This window comes from Spea bombifrons, chromosome 12, assembly GCF_027358695.1.
Source record: "Spea bombifrons isolate aSpeBom1 chromosome 12, aSpeBom1.2.pri, whole genome shotgun sequence".
In the NCBI taxonomy this organism is placed as follows: domain Eukaryota; kingdom Metazoa; phylum Chordata; class Amphibia; order Anura; family Pelobatidae; genus Spea; species Spea bombifrons.
Genome location: NC_071098.1, coordinates 15,391,520 through 15,411,965, shown reverse-complemented (window position 1 = coordinate 15,411,965; position 20,446 = coordinate 15,391,520). Strand labels below are relative to the sequence as shown.

Here is a 20,446-nt window from a genome sequence, read left to right as displayed (position 1 = left end):
GTTGTACTATATGTTATCACATGTCTTTAATTATCAAGGAATGGTTAATTATAATCAAGTTGCTGATTTCCAGTTACAGATCCCTGAAGCGCATGTAGTCAGGTGAAACAGGAAAGGTTTTTATTCGCAGCAACGGACAAACTGATAAAATCCAGCAGCGTTTGAGAGTTTTACATTAACACCAGAAAGGAAATTAAAAGAAGATGAGATCAAAGTGCAAAACAACATAGGGTATTGTGATAGAAAGACTGTAAGAATCATAGAACTCGGAAAAAAATAGATGATATTATTGCATCATCTATTGCATCATCTGTATAACCCAACACACCATCCTCAGAAATAATGTGAATGCAGATGAAAGTTCTAATTTTCTAGATTTAATCTTTTTAACAAGCAAGCCCTTTTGTACTCCACCAGCAGTGTCTTTCTGCCAAAAGGAATTTGATTATGCATTACAATCCATGTTACCTGATAAGTAAGTTATCAATAAAAGTAGTCACCCTATGTTACACTTCACAGGATATTAACATAATCCATTAAAAATAACCAAGAGTCTTAATGATCTAAAATTTCTGAAAGCACACATTGTGTTACTCCAAGAAACTTATTTATCAACTGAGAAACACCCAAGGGTTTGGGTGCAAAGAGTAATAGGAACATCTTAGAAAGGAAGAGTCATCCTCTTTCAAAAGTGCTTAGATTCTGTTATTCAAATATATCTGGCTAAAAGAATGGAGAAGTAAAGAATTCTCCTGGTGGGGAAGGATTAATATATTAAACTCTTACATAGTACCTAAATGGTCATATTTGTTCTCAATGTTGCCATTAAGTTTGCCTGACCCTTGGATAAGGATGGTACAGACGAGCTTTGAATGTTTTGTATGGAAGGCAAAAAAACCTAGATTAAAAACTGCCGTAATGGCACGTAAACCGATTGATGGAGGCTTGGGTTTTCCTATTCTGAAAAATATCTATTTGGCAAATATAATAGTTCATATATATAGAATGCAATCAGAGAATTATCTAAATGAAGGGTGGCATGCGATTGAGCTGGAGACAGGTGGATTGGAAAACCTGGATGATATTATATGGTGTCCCCTTACCTCAAAACATTTTCTAAAAATAAAAAGTCTTAATTTTATACTGGGACAGATTCTTCCAATTTGGGAGTATATTAAGAAAAATTTGAACATTAAAGGGATCCCGACCTTCTCTAAAATTAAATCTATAGAAATGTGTATTCCGGATATAAATTTTGACGATTGGAAAACTAAAGGTATATTAACTTTAGATCAACTTTTGACATCAACAGGACCTAAACCCTTCTCTCAATTGATAAAAGAATATGAGTTATCTAGTGCTGACATATTTAAATATCTAAGAACAAAAAATTTTTTGATGAAAGAACTCTGGAAACCTAGTCGGGAGCTATTAACTCGAATTAAGAAAATTTTTACTGGGTATGAAGTAGATAAAGTACTATCGAAGTGCTTTGACTTAATAAATCATGTTATGCTTGAGTATACTCCTCCAGTCATTAACGTATGGGAACAAGAATTAAATATAGAGATTAATCAGGATAATTGGGCAAGATCCCTATATGATGTTAAGGTTTCCATACACTCATTGTCATTAGCTGAAACTCATTTCAAAATAATGAATAGATGGTATTTGGTCCCTACGAGATTACATAAAATGTATCCAAATTGTTTAGATTTATGTTGGAGATGTAAAGCAGATAAGGGAAATTTTGTCCATATTTGGTGGAATTGTGCAAGCGTGAAAAAGATATGGCTTAAGATGTATGATTTAATATTTGCACTAACTACAAAAAATCTTAATCGATCTCCTGTAACGGCCCTACTACATCTAGAATGGCCAAAGTGTAACATCAAGGAAAAACAACTTATAATTCATTGTCTTATAGCTGTGAAAATTACGATCGCTCGTTTATGGAAACAAAATCTCCCAATTCCATGGAATATGGTAATCTCTCAGCTGAAATTCCAAATAAAAATGGAAAGACAGCTTTATAAATCATACTTTATTTCTGAAAAAAAATCTAAGATATGGGGATTATGGCTAACTAGATTAGAGGCAAGCATATGATAGGGCCTGAGTGTGCTGACTGCCGTGTTCATTTCAACTAAAATGAAGTGATAGCTGGACTAGGAACATGAGGGGATCATCAGTCTTCATACTTCCATTATATTGTATTGTATCAATATTTTTGTATGTATGAAGGGTATATTTTTGTCTTTTATAATGAAAAAAAATAAATAAAGACGTATTATAAAAAAATAAGATTCTGTTATTCAGTGGATATAGATCCAGAGGGCAGGTTTATTATATTAGATAGCTGCATATATGGTAACATTAGCTATATGTGCCTCGCGGGGACAGCCTCTTCCTGGTTCCTCCAATCAGGGGAGATTGGAAGAATCGCTCCGTGGCCTGGTTAATGGAGCTAAGTGCAGTTTTTTGCCACTTCTATTCTGCTATGTACATTTTGTATATATATATCTTGTATTTCTTGACCCATTCTACAGCCAATTTTTGTCGATGGATATGGCTGCCTATATGGCTGATTTTATACAACACTTAGCAATGAGTGTAGCTGAAATAACTGAACTCAATAATCAGGAGTGGTGTCCACATACCTTTGGCCATATAGTGTATTTTTCTTTAAAAATCTTAATCTTAGCAGTTACGCAGAAAACAACATTTACCATGAAATAAAAATTTAGTAGAGTTTTATTTCTTTAAAACAGTTGAATTTACAACACAAGTAGCAGATAGATAATTTCTACTTAAGTAGTACCTTTTTGTGGTTTACAATGATTGGAAGCTGAAAACTTCAACTTCACACTATAAAATCAACTTAGCCATGATAGATTTTAAAGGCAAACCTTCAAAGTCAAAGGCAATCAATCTTTATGGGTTGCTTGACCTAAAAAGCATCTCCTTATCTGTCTTGATAAACAAATGCAACATATAACTGGAGGGACACAGGTTCATGCCACAGCAGTGGCCAAACATTCACAAAGTAGTTTTTTTTGTCCAAACCAGGGTGCTCTTGCGTCTTCAGACTTCTTTCACATCTGCAAAATGAGTTACCAAGTACACATTATGAGATAAAGCAAAGCTGAGTTAAATGTAAAAACATCTGACAATGTGGGCTTATATAACACAGTAATATGGAGGGCGTTATCTGCTTCTATGATGAAAGACTATTCAGATTTGTTAAACCAAATGGTTATACCAAATCATTTGGTGAGAAAAGAGTAAAGGAAAAATGTCTGTCTTCAGGTTTTGGTTTGGATCTTTATCTTCATGGTCACCCTTGTCTTCTTTCACTTGCTACGTCATGCCTCGCTGTCCTGGAAATGGGAGTAATGGTATCTAGACATTGGACATGGGGTTTGAATAGAGCCACTGACTGTGAATGGAGGGGCTAGCTCCAAATCTGATGATTTCAGATGCCTGGGTGAATCAAATAAAAAAACAACAGAGAAAAGAATTAGCAAATATAAACACAGACAAGAGTAAATAGCTACAGAAATGAATGTAATATACCACAGTGTCCTGGATTGCGTATTACTAGCTTGGATAACTCTTACACTCATTATGTTTGCTTGATTGTTTTAATAGTTAAATAATTATACTGGTTTTCATGGTTTCATGTAAATCTCACATAGGAAGAGGATATTACACACGTCTTTCAGCATAAATTTCTCTACTTTGGCAAATGGATTTGAACCCGCATGGTACTCCCTATTCCTTCTGTAGAAATTACATGACTTAAGTAGTGCCCATGTTGGCCCCCTTGCCCTTGTAAATGAGACACACACCGTTTTGTGTCAAACAAACAAATAACAATGAACACTGTAAACAACTTTACCGACCATAAACTTAACTCACTTAAGGTACATTAACCAGATTAACCAACACATTCATCAATAACATTGATGACTACTGCTGGCACATGCATATCAACTGTATGCTCTGCTGCAACTACCAGGGTCCCTATGCCCTATGTCAGCCCAATACACTAAACGGAATCGCAAGGGTGTTGTACACTTAAGCCTGGGACTTGTGCACCATGAGTCAAACCACCTAGATGTAGTTAACGCTTGCACCATGCCAGCAACATAGCCAACCAGGAAGGGGTGCCTGCCCTCACCTCGGTCATGCTGCCCCTCTTTCCGATAAATCTACCCCTAGGACTATTTTTAGTTCAATGTTCAAGCAGATGCTTTGGGATTAATAAGTGAAAGTACAAAATTACCAAAATTATTATTTATATCTTGAACTGGAACCATTTCTATGATACATATGGATGCCAAATTCAGTGATTTTTCTAATGTACAAGAACCATTAAAAGATAATACACCAGATAAGCTTCCACCAATAACTACTCATTACTCACCTGATGTTATATAGGTTAAAAACAAAGCTTGTCTCTAAAATTAAAAAAAACAGAATTAAATAAGAGAAAAAAAACAGGAATGGCAATAGTTTAAAGAAACATCAACAACTAAACCTTTTATTAAAATCCATCTGCATACCTGGGAAGTGGGAACTTCTGGGCTCCGGCTACGGGACGCGGCCAGGACTGCCCACTGATGTCAGCGGGCGGTCCCGTGATGTCAGTGGGAGGTCCCGCTGATGTCAGTGGAAGGTCCCGCTGAAGTCAGTGGGAGGTCCCGCTGAAGTCAATGGGAGTTCCCGCTGATGTCGGGAGTGTTTCCGCTGATGTTGGGGGTGTTCCCACTTATGGCAGCGAGAAACACCCCCATTTAAAGGAAAAATGGGTGGGGCGTGTCAAGACCCTGCTTCCGCGACCCAGAGGATTCGGGTCTTGCCCATCTGTTATGTTTTTCATCATAAACATATGCTTACATCCCAACCAATACACAGAAACCCCAATAGCTTCAGCTGCCCGTAGTGACATCTATGAAAAAGAAACCAAAACTGGTGACGACTGTGCAGCAACAAACCCAAGGCTACAGACCCCAACAAGAGGTAGAAAAATGCTGCTGAAGGCTCAAGATATTTAACCATTTTTTATTGTGCTGTTTCACATAAAATGAATGTATCTGGTGACATTATTGGTCCTTTAAGATATTTACTATCAATGGGGCCAGAGAAGCTTGAATATCTTAACAAGAGGCATGCATTTAAAGTCTCTTAAGCCCACACATCTCTCCTGATACTGATGTATGTGATGTAATAATAAAAATTTCTGCTTACTCACACACCTAGTTCAATGGGTCTACCCTACCCTAAATTCACACACATAACATAGATATACCATTCATAACGATCACTGCTATGATCAAGCAAGCAACACCAAACTCCACTTTGCTCTAGGGTAAATATTTAACAGTTACCTGCATCTGGAATCCCAGTCTATGTTTCAGACTAGGGGTAGCATTGACTAAACATCTAATCTCTCATAAATAACTCTCTGCTTCCACCTGTAATATTTACGGTGTGAAGCCTTTAAGCTGCCACCCACAGTTCCAATAACTCTTGATATATACCGGTACTTGGGAGAATAAACCGGCAACTTTACAGTTGAATACACATATTGGGACAATGAATCCCACACAAAATCATACTGCTTATTGTCTTCTGATAATGTGTTTATTCTCCAGCCCAGGACAGTCAATACTACCCTAAGGTCTTAATGCCAAAAAGTTTTATATATTACCTTGACAGCAGCGTCCGCTCTGGTACCAGCGTATTAGGATGTAAAGCGCAGTGGCTCCAATCATCACCGTCAGACTGCTGCCAAGAACAACTCCCAGAGCATCCACCATGGCTGTGGAGGAGAAAAGCTTTAAATATGACTAAGAACCAATCTAAACATGATAAGGTATTTGATAGGAAAAATAATTTCATTTTTTTTCAATGGGCTCACAATAGAATCAGTTCTAGAAGAATATTTTCATGATAACAAATATCAAAAGACTAAGAGATCTCAATAAGTATAATGTGTAGGAAAGAAAATAGAAAGTGAATTAATGTAAGGAAGTTTTACTGTACTGAGAGTGTGGTAGATACGTGAAACAGCCTCTCAGCAGAGATAATATAGGCTAATACTGTTAGGGGATTTAAACATACATGGCATAGGCTTATAGCCATCCAGAATCTAACACATGACCAAGGACTGATTAAGGTTTGGGTCTTTACAGCAAGAAACACAGAGAGACTAGATGGACTTTTATCGTAATTTGTGTGATATTTATCCTGCCTTAGTCCCTCTCAGCAGGTTAGTTTAATGCGGTCACAGGAACAAGAGGCGGGTGGACATTAGGCAAGGAAATTAATTTGTAATGCACCCAATGAGTCATTAATAACATGTGACACGCTTTAGACACATCAGGAAAGAAACTTACGTTGGTGACGATATTGTTTCATCTCTACCTAAAGTTGGCAGTGCACATCAGGAAAAATGAAAGGTTCAGTGAGCTGCAGATGGTATGGGGAAACAGCCCAGCGTTCCAGTTTAGTCATACAGATAAAGTAAGTAGAAACGCCATACAAAAAATATAACAATAGCAATGTAATAGTCTAGATTTTGATTCCTTATAGCCATACATTAAACTACATACTACACTATATTATTTGTGTTTGTTGTTTTTATTTTTTATGTTTGGACTCAGCTACTCCTCTGGTTTATCTACTTTTTGAAGGACTCAAACTAATATATTGCTATTGGTATTATATTTTTTGTATATCGCATCTATTTGTGTCATTGGTGATTTTTTTGGAGTTTGAGTGAAACAACAGTGGGGTTTCTTTTGAACCAGCAGCATTTGTTTATATTCATTATTTTATTTTATTTATTGTGCACATCACTTATTGTTTATTTTTTATCATACTTGTAATATTTATTGTGATGAGAGCCCAATGTTGTATGCATTTCATTACATTTATCTTGCCAACGTTTTGGCCTTACAAAGCCTTCGTCAGAGCAAAATGAAATTCTATATGCAATTTGTAAAGTCTGGGATTAACTGGGTGAAGAAACAGTCAAGAGAGTCAAAAATACTTCTAACTGATTAGTATTTGTTATAAGAGAGAACCTTATAATCCCACATCCATCCATTTTTATTTGCAGCCGGAAGAACTGCTTTAGATGTCTGATATAGATTGCTCTGTACACAAGAGCCTTATCAGGGGAGATGTTTTTATCATGCATATAATCTAGGAAATATCAGACCGTACATGTGATTTAATGAAATGCCCTTGTGGACTTCTGTATAAGGGCAAGAGCACACAAAAACGAAAAGACGCATTAAGCATATGAGTGTCGTTCGAATAGACACTACTACCATTGTAAAACATTGTATAGAAGAAAACACAATACTTTTCTTTGAGACTTATGGATATAGAGTATGTCCCCTCTGAAAACAAGACACTAAGAAGAGACACCATTTTATTAAGGAAGGAAGCTAAATGGATGTTTTGTTTAAACCCAATTTTCCCAAATGGAAAAAATTATGATTTATGAGATTGTTGATGAATCCATCCCTCCTTTACCTGTTGCCTCTTCTGTACATCCACTTCTTCCAGGTAAGACATGATTAAAGATTTTTTTCTTGTACTCAATGGGACTTTTTCCAATATTAAAAAAAAAATACATTAATATTTCTTTTAAGATTTTGTGAACCCAGACCTTTTACAAAAAGATGTCCCAAAATGAAGCGCATTATATATATTGATATATATATCCAAGGGGTAAATATTGTGATGCTACCTCACGCGATATAATGATTTATGCATAAGTGTTTTTCATATTGTCATACCTGAGAACTCTCCAGATTTGGCCTGGAGAACTCTGGGAGAAGCGCCGCTTCTCTGGGTTAACACTCGATTCTGTGTTAATTCTGTGGTAACTCCAAAGGTCTAGTAAAATGTCAGCTGAAGTGACATAATACAACACAATTCACTTATACATCATATTCATCATATAAATACAATTTCAAAAATGCACTCAATTAGCATCTCAATATTACAGTTGTCAAGTGTGTAGTTTAGTTGACACTTGCTTTATCTATTCTCTGCTACATATTGACAATGTATTCTCACTTGAGAGCTCCGGTGGGCCCAGGCGGCGGAGACCCAGACGATGTAACATCAGGATACAAAACGTACCTGAATCAGTACTGAATTTTTACGCTTGCTCCATCTGGACAGGCTGCACCGCTCTCTCAGCCCCCACAGAAAGTCCCCGTGATGTCATCCTAAAGTGCCATCATTACACCACCAAGGAGGCGATCTTTAGGGTAATCCGGAAAGGGACACTGACTATGTCCCCTCAACTTTATAATGATATCGCCCCCTCCATGCTACAGAAATGCAGAGTACTTAGGCCTATCATGGAGCTCCTACACACTAAAGGAGTAAGGTACTGATGGGGGTTCCTGTTCTGTCTCAACGCTCAACACAACACTAAAATTGCTCTCCGAGATCCACCCAATGGTCCAAAGTTTTTACAGAAGCTGGGGATCCCTGTGACCTGCAAGATTGAGAACCTGCAGAGTCTGGTGAACATCTGAGCTCCCCAATAGATAAAGAGTCTTGTGTCCTACACTCACCTCATGACTCTGCCTCCCCACTCGCTTCTCCTAGGAGTTGAAAGATGGAAAGCCTAATCCAACACGTCTGTGGCCTTCAGAGTGAATGTCCATCGTGAAAAGATAGCGGCTCCTAAACCCTCCTTTTTTTTTTGCTTTCACAGGGTTTTTATTCCCGAACTCTCCTTTAGTCATCCCGGGTGCTGGATTTTGCCCACTGTTTCCCCTAACTTGAGAGTGCTGACCCCAGAGACAATCCATGATTCAGCAGGAGTAGGCTCTTGTCTGTATCGTCCCGACTTCTCTCATAAGAAGGTGATCCTGCACAGAAGTCTCACCTGAATGTCTGGGGACAATGTCACCGAGCTACAACTTTTCCACCCCCCTAGGCTCCATCAGGGGGTATATTTCACCTTTTTGCCCTGTCTTTAGTATTCTGAATACTGTTTGTATAGCTTATTTTTTCTTTTCTTCACAATGTACAGGATTGTTAATATCGGCGGGTGGTCCCATCTAGTTACTCAGGTCCCTCCTTAGAACCAGTTGGCGCTAATTTGAGTTACTGCTCAAATGTTTTTCTGGTTCTTCGCTAAATTCTGAACTTATCCCAAGACATATATGGTTCTTGCTGTTTAGACGACAATTTTACTTTGTTACTTTGTTCTTGTTAGAGAGCAAATCCCTGAGTGACAGCGATCCAGCCCTTTTGGTTATACAACAGTGGTATTTTCCCATTGACCCTGTGCATCCTTCTGCGCAATAACGTTAGTCTACTATTTGATACTGACCCTTCCTTTTTTCCCCTTTTTGTATAGAGAGCATACTTGCTTTAGCATGTCTAGCTACGTCACTGTCGCGACTTATGCAGGAGTCAGCAGAAGTTGGAGATGTCTCCCGGGGGGGTCTGCGCTGAAGGTAATCATACAAAATACACATGGTCTTAACTCAAAACAAAAAAATCTCAAAGCCATACGAAAATTATGTGGCACTACATGCAGATATTGTTCTATTATAGGAGACTCCCTTTAAACATCATGCCACACACACCAACACAAACGTAACGGGGTCTCCATCCTGATACATCAAAGACTAGACTTTCAGATCACACAAAAGTTAGCTGAGGATACTGTCAGGGATGGAAATTTGCCTCCTCGACATTTACACACCTACCCCCAAATGGAGGTTCCAGCAGCTGCTTCCCTAATTGTTGGAGGGGACTTTAACGGTACACCTGATCCCTATTTGGACAGATCAGATTTTGCAGCCTATAGACCAGCCTGTAATTCATACAGACCCTTGCAACAGTTTATAAGACATAACAATCTCTTTGACGTTTGGGGTGTGCTCCATCCCACCTCTAGCGATTACTCATTTTACTCACACCCACATGACAGGTACTCAGGCAGATACTTATTGTTTATTTCACAAAACCTAATCCCCAACCTACTTACATCCTTCATTTGTGAGATAACCTGGTTGGACCACGGTGTGGTGGAGTGGGTGTTTTCAGATTTATCTTCCAGGCTTCCTACAAAATCTTGGAAGCTGAATGAGTCACTGCTGGCTGACCCATTAGTCGCAGACTCTATATGTGACAGCCTGGAGGAATACTTTCGTATTAATTCTACCCCTGAGGTGGTGGTTGAGACACTGTGGCAGGCACATAAAGTGGTCATATGAGGCACTCTGATTCGTTTAGCTTTCCAAAAGAGGGATGGGCATAGTAAAGAGAAGACATTGAGATGTGAGGTTTTTAGACTAGAACACATATATACAACACAGGCCACTGGGGATCAAACAGTTTTACGTGAGTTAATTAATAAAAAGGGTGAGCTCAATCTGCTATCTGAGGAGGTTTTCTTGACTAACCAAAAGTTTTTGAGAAGGGCAATAAGTCAGATACGATGTAGACGAGACGCCTTAAACAAGTGACGAAATGCCATTACATCCATCAGATTCATACCTCACATGGACATACATCATCACATCCAGACGTAATTCGTGAATAATTTGTATCTTACTATAAAAAACGTTATGATGGCCACAAAACCCTTCACTCCTCTCAAACTAAAGCACACACACATTCTTACAAGACTATGCTTTGCCCACTCTCCCTCCTGATTCAGGCATGAATCTGGCCGCTGCAATTACCCAAGAAGAGATTGACTTGGATATTAAGTCCCGGAAATGCTCCAAAGCCCTATTATAAGCAATTTAAAAGCACCTTTATCCCACATTTGACTGCACTATTTAATACTTTCCTACAGGGCACCCCAAACCCAAGGATAGATCCTATTGATCCAACTATCGGCCAGTCTCCCTCATCAATACAGACATTAAGCTCTAGGCCAAAATTTTATCAATGAGAATGGCTCCCCATCTGTCGCTGTTGATTCACTCCGATTAGGTTGGGTTTGTGCCCGGTAGGGAAGCCCCTGACCACATTAGGCGAATTCTAGGCGTTGTTCATGTGCCTCGGTCGGCCTGGCCTCCGACTCTTTTGCTTTCCTTGGACGTTGAGAAGGCGGTTGACGGGGTCGATTGGGACTATAATTGGCCATCGCTCAGGGCTTTTGGTTTCCCGGGTACAATATTGACAGCTATATGATGGCTGTACTCGGACCCCCAGTCAGTTGTAGACACTAAGGGGGCGGTATATCGGCCATTCCCCATTTAGAATGTCACGAGACAGTGGTGTCCCCTTTCACCACTGCTATTTGCACTGTCCATTGAACAGTTGGCAGCTAGCATAAGGCTTAAACCTGACATAAGAGGAGTGGAGGTGAAGGGCTCCCATTATAAAGCAAGTCTGTTCGCGGATGACATTCTTTTGTCCCTTATGGCCCCCCTGACCAAATTTATACTCTCTTTTATCATATTTTTCCGCGATTTCAGGCTTTAAAATCAATAGTTCTAAATGTGAAGCTTTGAATATCTCCCTACCTCCTCAGATGGTAACATTGATTGCACTTAACTTTGATTTGAAATGGGAGGCTTCTAAGATCCAATACCTGGGGGTATACATCACCCCCAGGTTGTTGGACCTATACCAGGCTAATTATCGCCCCATGATTCAAAAACTGAGGGGAGGCCTGGACGGATGGATGACCTATAGAATCGCAATGCTGGCAGACTTTATAGTGTTAAAATTACTCTTTTGCCGAAGATACTCTATCTCTTCAGGTCTCTCCATATTCCTTTAATCCCACAAAAGCTAAGGAAGCTTCAGGAGGGTGTTTTTAGATTATTCTGAAACCCTGGTGGAAACACCACCAATTACATTAGCAAACAATCTTTAGGAGGTTTAGGTATGCCACACTTACTCACGTACTTGCATGTGGCTCAGTTGGCTCAATTGACACAGATACCCCTAGGCCTGACTGCTCCAAGATGGGTGACTCTAGAGAAAGAGCTATGTGACATAACAGATATTTGTTGGTTGGATAGGAACGCACACCTGTCTTGTAGGAATAGCCCAACGTTATCTTTCTCACCCACACTTTGGGAGCAGCTGAGATTGAGGTGTAAATTACATAACCAGCCCTCCGTCCTTAAGACACTGTTCTGCAACCCAGAGTTCCCAGCTGGAGTAACACCTACATCATTTCAGTGTTAGTGATCACAAAACATGACTAAGGTTGGACACTATGGGTCGCTTACACACTTATGGATGCCCCTCTCAGAGAACTTCCGCTAATTACAACTTAAATCCTTTTTGTCCCGGCAACATTATACTCTCACCATATCACAGTTGACACACTTGGAGCGCTTGTGTTTGGCTCGTTCCAAACCGGTGGGTACTATTTCAGTTATGTACCCTCATCTAATTGAGTACACCTTCTTTCATATTCCTCCACACAGAGAGGCTTAGGAAAGGGACCTAGGTGGCAAATTGTTCCTAGAACAATGGATGGAAATTTACATTTTTAGATTAACGGCTAATACACTAATTGAAGTAGTCCTGGGCAGGTGGTATCTACACCCCTCCCGCCTGAGGAAGATCTACCCTGGTGCGAGTGATAGATGTACAAGATGGTATGGCGATAGGGGGCCTACCTACACATGTGGTGGAATTGCACCATTATTAGAAGGGTGTGGACATGGGTTTTTCACCTTCTAAGTGAAATTCTTAATTTACTGTTTAGTCACGATTGGAGGTAGTACCTCGTGGTGTTTAGATATGGAACCCAATGGCAAGGACCAGATAAAAGTACAGAAGGTCCGGTACGTCTGAACAGAAGAATTAGGCAAGCCGTAGCCAGGAACAGATCTGAGGTCGAGGCAGGCAGTAGGTAACGTGGTCCAAAAGAGAGCTGAGGTCTGGTAACTGGGAGGTCTGGTAGAAGATGGAGGGAGCAGGAACAGGCACAGGAACCGGGACAAAAACAGGAATATGAACTCTGGGTATATCTTTCGCATGAAGGCATAGTGTTGTGGGTTTTTATGCTTCCTCGTCTCCCTGTCACGCCTCCGTTGCCAGGAGAAAGAGATTCCTGGACACTGTATTGTCAGAGGGATTGTATCTTACTCAGGTGTTTCTATTTTCCTTAATTGTGTATTTGTGTCCGCCATATTGGATGGTGGCTTTTGCTTGTGGAACGCATGCGTCCGTCATTTTGTGTGGTGGAACGCACAGGTCGGCCATCTTGGATGGCGTATCACATGTGTCTGCTGCTTCAGGGCTCAGTGTGGAGACTATCCGGCCTGGAGGCATTGAAGAGAGGGCTCCTGCGTGGGACATGTGTAACAATCCGACGAGAGACGGGTCCCCTATGCAGAATAGTGAGCTTCCAGGACGGGTAGCCGTGGGACGTATAGTAGAAGCACAGAAGGAAAGTTCCAATAGAATAAACAGGTCACAGTCCGAGGTCGATGCAGGCAGCAAAACAGGCAAAGTCCAAAAAGCAATCCGAAGTCAATCCAGGCAGTGATCAGATAGAGTAGTCAGGAACAAAGCAAGAGTCAGGAAACCAGTAAATCAGAATATAATACACTGAGACGGTGATAACGTATGTACCACACAAGGGCTCAGAATAGAGTGAACAGAGGGTTTAAATTCGGTGCCAAACAGCTGAAGCTGCTAATCAGGTATTTGAATGAGGATCCGCCCCTTAGTGTGATGTCACAGTCTCTGTGTGTCCTGGACTTCCAGCCACCATGACAGCGTGCTCCTGCGCGTATGTCCGGCAGACCAGCAGCACAAGGGGCAGGACAAGAGCCCCCCAGAACCCCCGCAGCAGACTCCCAGCGGGAACTACCGATGCCACAACGACCGAGGACGGCGAAGAGCGAGACCCTCGACGAGAAGCAGTGCGGGAAGACCCGACGGTGGCCATCACTGAGGACCCCCCAACCCGAGGCACCTGATGGACCCCGGGCGGCAGCGGACCTCCCGAAGCGGACCCTCCGACGCAAGGTGACAACATGGACGTGCCAGGTAAGTTCTGACCTCGGGTGTAGCGGGCTCGAGGTCCATGACCCCTACACTGCCTTGCTCAATAGAAACCATTCTAACCCTGCTGCTCTCTTCCCAGTGAATAAACTCATAGACGGAATATGCGCAGCTACACGCCTATGTATTGCTAAGAAATGGTTCCCTCGCAATCACAGATCTGGCATATTGTACATATGGAGAAACTCACGGCCTACATGCACAACACTACCGACACATACAGAAAGATGTTGACCCCATAGATGACCTCCAGATATGTAGATCGAACTTCTGGAAGGGCTGACCTGCTATGAGGTAACTTGCTCATCAGAGCAACACCCGTCAATGTATCTCCAATTTGTTTTCTTGCCCTTCTTTCTTTGGGTCTTTTTCCCTTTGGTTGGGTTGAGGTGGTGGGGGAGTGTTTTGTTTGGAGGTACAGTAAACGAAGAAATATGACATACCAGTCGACTTGCATATCACGTCTGACACACTGTTCCACAATTAACCTGTTTACAAGAGGTAAGTGAATGAATGTACGGCACAATTGTTATATGTTATAGTAGGGAAATGTTGACTGGAAGTTTTGAGTACTGTGTGCTCTCTATTGTGTTGCAGAATAACTCTAGTTTTCTCTTAAATGGCATATTTAAAGCTGGTAATACATATGACTCCACCTTTACAGATGTCAAAGTATCCATCCCCTAAATACACTATATGACAAAAAAGTATGTTGTGGACATGTTTCCTAATTATTGAGTTTAGGTCTTCAAGTCGCACTCATTACTAACAGGTGTATGAATCAAACAGCCATCTTAATAGTCAAATATTGGCATTAAAATGGGTTGTCATAGGATGCCACCTGGTGCTGGTTTTCAGGGTTTAAACGACTTAGTTCCAATAAAGGGTAATGTTAATGCTACAGCATATATATGCATTTTAGACAATTAAATGCTTCAAATTTTGTGGTACCAGTGTGAGGAAGGCATTTTGTGCACAAACCAAGTTCCGTAAAGACATGGTTTCATGAGTTTTGTGTGGAGGAACTCCATTGTCCTGCATACAGCCCCGACCCCAATCCCATTGAGCACCTTTGGGATGCATTTGAATGCCAGAAACACTCCAATATTCTGTGGAAAACTTTTCCAGTAGAGTGGAGGCTGTTGTACCCTCAAAGGAACAAACAACTCCATATTAATGTCCATGCTTTTGCGATAGGATGTCCAGCTAGCTCATATAGGTGTGAATTTGTCCACATACTTTTGGTCATGTAGTAAATCATGGTGCCCAGCACACTTCCTGAAAAAATATACTGCCTACAAGTTATTGCGATTTGTAGGGAAAAATTGCAATAACTTGTACACAGTATATTCTACAAAATATGTAGACAAACTACACAAACACCTTAGTGAATCACATTAATATCTATTAACATTGTCGCATACAAATGACTGATAAAGCCATATCTTTAACCACAGCCCTAAAACAAGTGTTCTCGTTGAGAATTTTTAACCTTGGGAGGCATTCTATTATATATGAAGAGGAAATCACCAAAGTGTTGAAAACTTGGGATACATGGCATCCTCATTATGAACATACTAGGCCACTAAAATTAATCACTACAGATAAAGGCTTCTACAATGTTTCATCATATTTTACATACACAACCCTGAGCTCTAGGTGGCACTGTATAGTAATCGTTCATTACGAAAGTTCTAAAGAACACATTTCCTGTACAGGTGACATCCTAAGGATGTTGCTGAGGTAGTGCATAATACTTCTTTGGAACCTTAGCTTCTATCTAAGCCTCATTCTCTGAATGTCACTGCATTTCCTGTCTAGAAAAGTTGTTGGTTTAGAACAACTGGCTTTGGTGACAATGAAGCAAAATATGTCATTTTGAGGAAATGTTATTGCTAGACCTCTTGTTCTGCAACATAAAACAAAAAGTGGGTATGGCCTTATTAGAACAATGTGAATTTTCTTATTAAGGCTCAGTAGTATCTTGCAGGCAATGACTGTAATGCAAATACTTTCTAGGGCCAAGAAGGATTCATCAATCTCCAGAGTCCAATCAACCAGGAATTCCAGTAATTGTGGTGGCATTCTCTCTTTTGTTTGATCTTTTCGTACAGGCAAAATCTATTTTTGATGGCCCTATGTCCATCTCTTTCCTCTCTCCATAAACTACACTCACCTATACCCAGTTGCATTAGATCATATATCTGGATTTGTGCAGAACTGCATATATATATATCTTTCCTGCATATTATTACATCACATCCTGCTGTTTAGTGATGTTTATATCTGTGCTCTTTACAAGAAAAAGAAAAAAATACATTTTACCTTTGTTAAAAAAAATATATTCAAAATTGTTTAAAAAATATGAGCCAATAGCTAGACCTTGTCCAAAATAATTTAATCTGATCAAATAATCCTGTAATCTATTCATTGATGTAAGGGAGACTTTTCGGTATTTATTGTCATACCTTGCCTATTTCTTTCTCACCTTCCACCACCATGTACATTTGAGTCTATACAAAAATATAGGAAATGGTGGTGTGGTTTTTGAAAACACAGCCCTGTGACATTGTGATCATTTTTTTTTCCATAGGTCATGTGCAGGCAGCTTTCACAATTCAATGTCTTGGTGAAGGTAGACATTTCCACTGAAGCATAACTCACTGAGAGATTACACAGAGTTACTTCCTACACAATAACCTTTTCATGGGCAATTCAAAAATGTTTTTAGCTGACTGCAGCTGCTTTGTGGTATAAGGGGCAAAAGTGGGTGTGAGTGCCCTGGACATCATTGTGGAAAGGTGACAGGCTGTTCTCTGTCAGCCAGCAAAATCTGCAAAAATACTGTAGGATGAATCAAATCTGAATCTTCAGTGAAGATTCATATTTAGTTCAAAAAGGACACCTCACAGGGCCCTAAAATAAGCCCAATAAAGCCACCACTTGACGTAGTCTCAATAGAACCTGTTTGACAGTAGGGGCTGGTTAAACTACTATCACATACTTATGCCCCGCTGAGCTGTATGAATAATGCTGTAATACTGGGCATGAGCTACACCCATTTACCCTCCCATTGTATGCTATAAGGTCTAAATGACAGATCCAAATTTAAAACTAATCACTACTAGGTAGCAGTGGAAAAAAGATAATTAGGTTTCCTTTAGTACTGACTTCAGGAACCCATCAGACTAACCAAGTGCCATAATAAATAAAAGACTAAGATGAGGGCTCAGGTGTCAGGACTGATGATGTTTTATGCCAGACAAGATTTGTTTGAAACTTTAATCTGGAAAAAGGTGAAAACTAAAATTACATTTGTTAAGTAACTACATTTGTTAATTCAAATCCAAGGATTATTATTGTTCCAACCAGTTTTTTTCAAAAGAAGCAGGAAGTATACTACACACTGTCTATAGTGGAATGAACGCAAATGTCCTTGTGGTAAACAAAGTGTAATCAGAAAGAAACTTGTTTTGTCTGAGATATAAACTTAAATTTTATGGCAAGACCGGAGGCTCATATTTCCTTAACTCTTTCTTTACTTATTACCTTAGCAGCAAAGGATAAAAATAGAAACAACAGTGAACCAATCACAATACAGATAAAACAATAGCTGACAGTAGCTCCATCTTCTTCTTTCATTTCTTATTCTATTTTTTCTATCCATAATTTCAATCATCATTTCAATTTCAGATTGTATATTTGGTTTCATACATGTCTTTATTTCTTATTTACTTTGTTTGGTGCAATATATTTGATATATATATATATTTTCCATTTTATATATATATATATATATATATATATATATATATATATATATTTCTTCCCACTTGCGTTTTATTCCTATGACTGTTTTTTCGTTGGTTTAGTCTCTTTATTTAATATCCTGCTTTGGTTATAGTCTTACCTTGGCTTGGAGCTTTGTTCTTCTGGCTTTTGAGCCTTGTTTTCCTTGCTGCGCTGCTCCTTCTTTCTGCTTCTCTTCTTTGTGGCAGCCATCTTGGTGGCTCCGCTCTTTAGTGTCAGTTCGCGTTGGACATCTTTGTAGTCCTGTGTTAGTTTGAGACGGCTGTCTTTGTAGCCCTGGTTTACTGTTTTAGGTTTTTGACGGCGGAATCCTTGCGAGAGTTCTATTGTAACTATTCTATTGTGAGGAATGGTGTGATTTGTTTCTACAATTCGCAGCTTTCATTTCTTCTACTTAATTGTGGATTTCTCCGTTTTTTTCTTCTAGTTATTATCACTGTGAGCCTGTGATTGTTTTATATTCACTAAATTATTTCTGTTTGTTATTCAGGATGAGCCCCTGTATATTTATTGGTGCTAATGAATATTTGTTGCTGTTACTGATTGGCCCTCTTTTCTTTGCCTTTATTGGCAGTTGTCATATCTGAATTTCTCTATATAAGTGTATAGGTTAAACCCATATTTCTTCAATGCCTATGGCTGAGGATCTTAATCCTTCACAGGAATTTTTATTGTCATGGCTGGAAACAAAATTTGCTTCCTCTATGAAAACATTTATGTCCAAGAGAACTCAATATGTGCCACAACCTGTACAGCTTTAGGGTACAGCACCATTAGATTCTGCCCCTGTGCAGATTTTAACCACTTGATGACAACTGACAGTCCAAGCACATCACGTGAAAGCAAACGCAGGGGCATGGAAAGAGTGTCTAGTTTTCAAAAAATATATGGTTTTATTGGGCACACTGAATTGGCAGGGCTCAAAGATGTACCAAAGAAGGCATGGGCAGTGGCTCACCAAATAAAGTTGAAAAATGTGCAAGCCCCAAAACAGTCAGGCAACCCCATGCATGGGTGGTATCACTGTACCCAGGAGATGTTACTGAACACATATTGGGTGTTGTGTGACAGTGACATATACCAGGACCTGTTAATTCATACATGATGTAAAATATATGTGAAAAAAACATAAACAATGTGTATTGTCATGTATAGGGGGCATCAATTCGCGGGATAAAAATATAATTTTGCCCCTTTATAAATCAATAGTAAGACCACACCTTGAATATGCTGTGCAATTTTGGGTGCCTATTCTAAAGAAGGATATTATAGCACTGGAAAAAGTGCTATAAAAATTAATAAAAGGGATGGAACACTTTGAAGAAAGGTTAATTAATTTAAATCTGTTTAGTTTAGAAAAAGGCACTTAAGAGGGGATATGATAGTATTATATAAATATATTCGGGGGCCAATACAAACCATTGTCTGGAAACCTATTTGTAAACAGGACTATGAAATGACACGTGGGTCACGCATTTAGACTGGAAGAAAGGAGATCTAGTCTAAGGCAAAGGAAAGGGTTTTTTACAGTTAGGACAATAAGGGTGTAGAATTTTCTGCCTGCTGAGGTCGTTTTATCAGAGTCTGTACAGACATTTAAACAACAATTTGATGTATACTTGCAAGAACATAATATTCAGGGATATAATTTTTAAATTATGGGGAAATAGCTTCTTGATCCAAAGGGGAGATCTAACTGGAATTCTGGTGTCAAGAAATTATTTTTTTCCCCTAGTTTGTGCAAAATTGGCTCACAACTGGGGTTTTTTTTTTGCCTTCTTTTGGATCAACAGCAAGAAATAAACAGATATGGAAAAGGCTGAACTTGATGGATGCTTGTCTTTTTCTATTTAACTATGTAACTAAGTAACTATGACTACCACAAAGTTTGACAAAGACTGCTGGTAGAATCGGTGCACGGAAAGAGTTAAAATACTAGCATTTGAAATACCCTGGAGTGTCTAGTCTTCAAAAATATATGGTTTGATGGGGTAAATTGCATTGGCCGGGCTCAAAGATACCCGAAATAGCACAACAATTACCATAAATCACATTCCTATCATGCCCAGGTTCCAGCATGTACTGGCTGCCTGGGCATGATAGTTGTGTGATTTTAGCTAAGTATATAGTGATAGGGCTTATGCTGCATTATTGTCAATGTCTGGCTCAATGTATAGTGATAGGGATTATGGTGTACCCCCGTCAATGTTTGCCTCAGTATATAGTGATAGGTGTTATGCTGTACCCCCGTCAATGTTTGCCTCAGTATATAGTGATAGGTGTTATGCTGTACCACCATCAGTGCGTGCCTCAGTATATAGTGATAAGTGTTATGCTGTAACCACGTCAATGTTTGCCTTGGTATATAGCATATAGTTATGCTGTACTGCCGTCAGTGCGTGCCTCGGAATATAATGATAACAGTTATGCTGTACAACCGTCAATGTTTGCCTCAGTATATAATGATAACAGTTATCCTATAACACCGTCAATGTTTGCCTCAATATATAATGTTAGCAGTTATGCGGTACCAACATCAATGTCTGCCTCGGTATGTAATGACAACAGTTATGCTGTACCACCATTAATGTTTGCC

The 20,446-nt window shown here is 39.5% G+C and overlaps 1 protein-coding gene across 1 annotated transcript; it reads right to left on the bottom strand.

Annotated features, from left to right (window-relative positions):
- Nucleotides 1-3,291: 3,291 nt before the first annotated feature.
- Nucleotides 3,292-5,826, bottom strand: SMIM35 (small integral membrane protein 35). Its single transcript, XM_053452658.1, has 3 exons — nucleotides 5,717-5,826; nucleotides 4,430-4,463; nucleotides 3,292-3,483 (listed from the first exon to the last, which is right to left on the bottom strand). The coding sequence occupies exons 1-3, from the start codon at nucleotides 5,823-5,825 to the stop codon at nucleotides 3,366-3,368; spliced, it is 261 nt and encodes an 86-aa protein (XP_053308633.1). The 5' UTR covers nucleotide 5,826; the 3' UTR covers nucleotides 3,292-3,365.
- Between the last annotated feature and the right edge of the window lie 14,620 nt (nucleotides 5,827-20,446).

Excerpts from the sequence above, each read along its gene's own strand:
- SMIM35 (XM_053452658.1), bottom strand. The coding sequence starts at position 5,825 with ATGGTGGATGCTCTGGGAGTTGTTCTTGGCAGCAGTCTGACGGTGATG. Across the intron at positions 4,464-5,716 it reads GAGCGGACGCTGCTGTCAAG|AGACAAGCTTTGTTTTTAAC; the intron begins GTAATATATAAA and ends TTTTAATTTTAG. Across the intron at positions 3,484-4,429 it reads TTTAACCTATATAACATCAG|GCATCTGAAATCATCAGATT; the intron begins GTGAGTAATGAG and ends TGATTCACCCAG.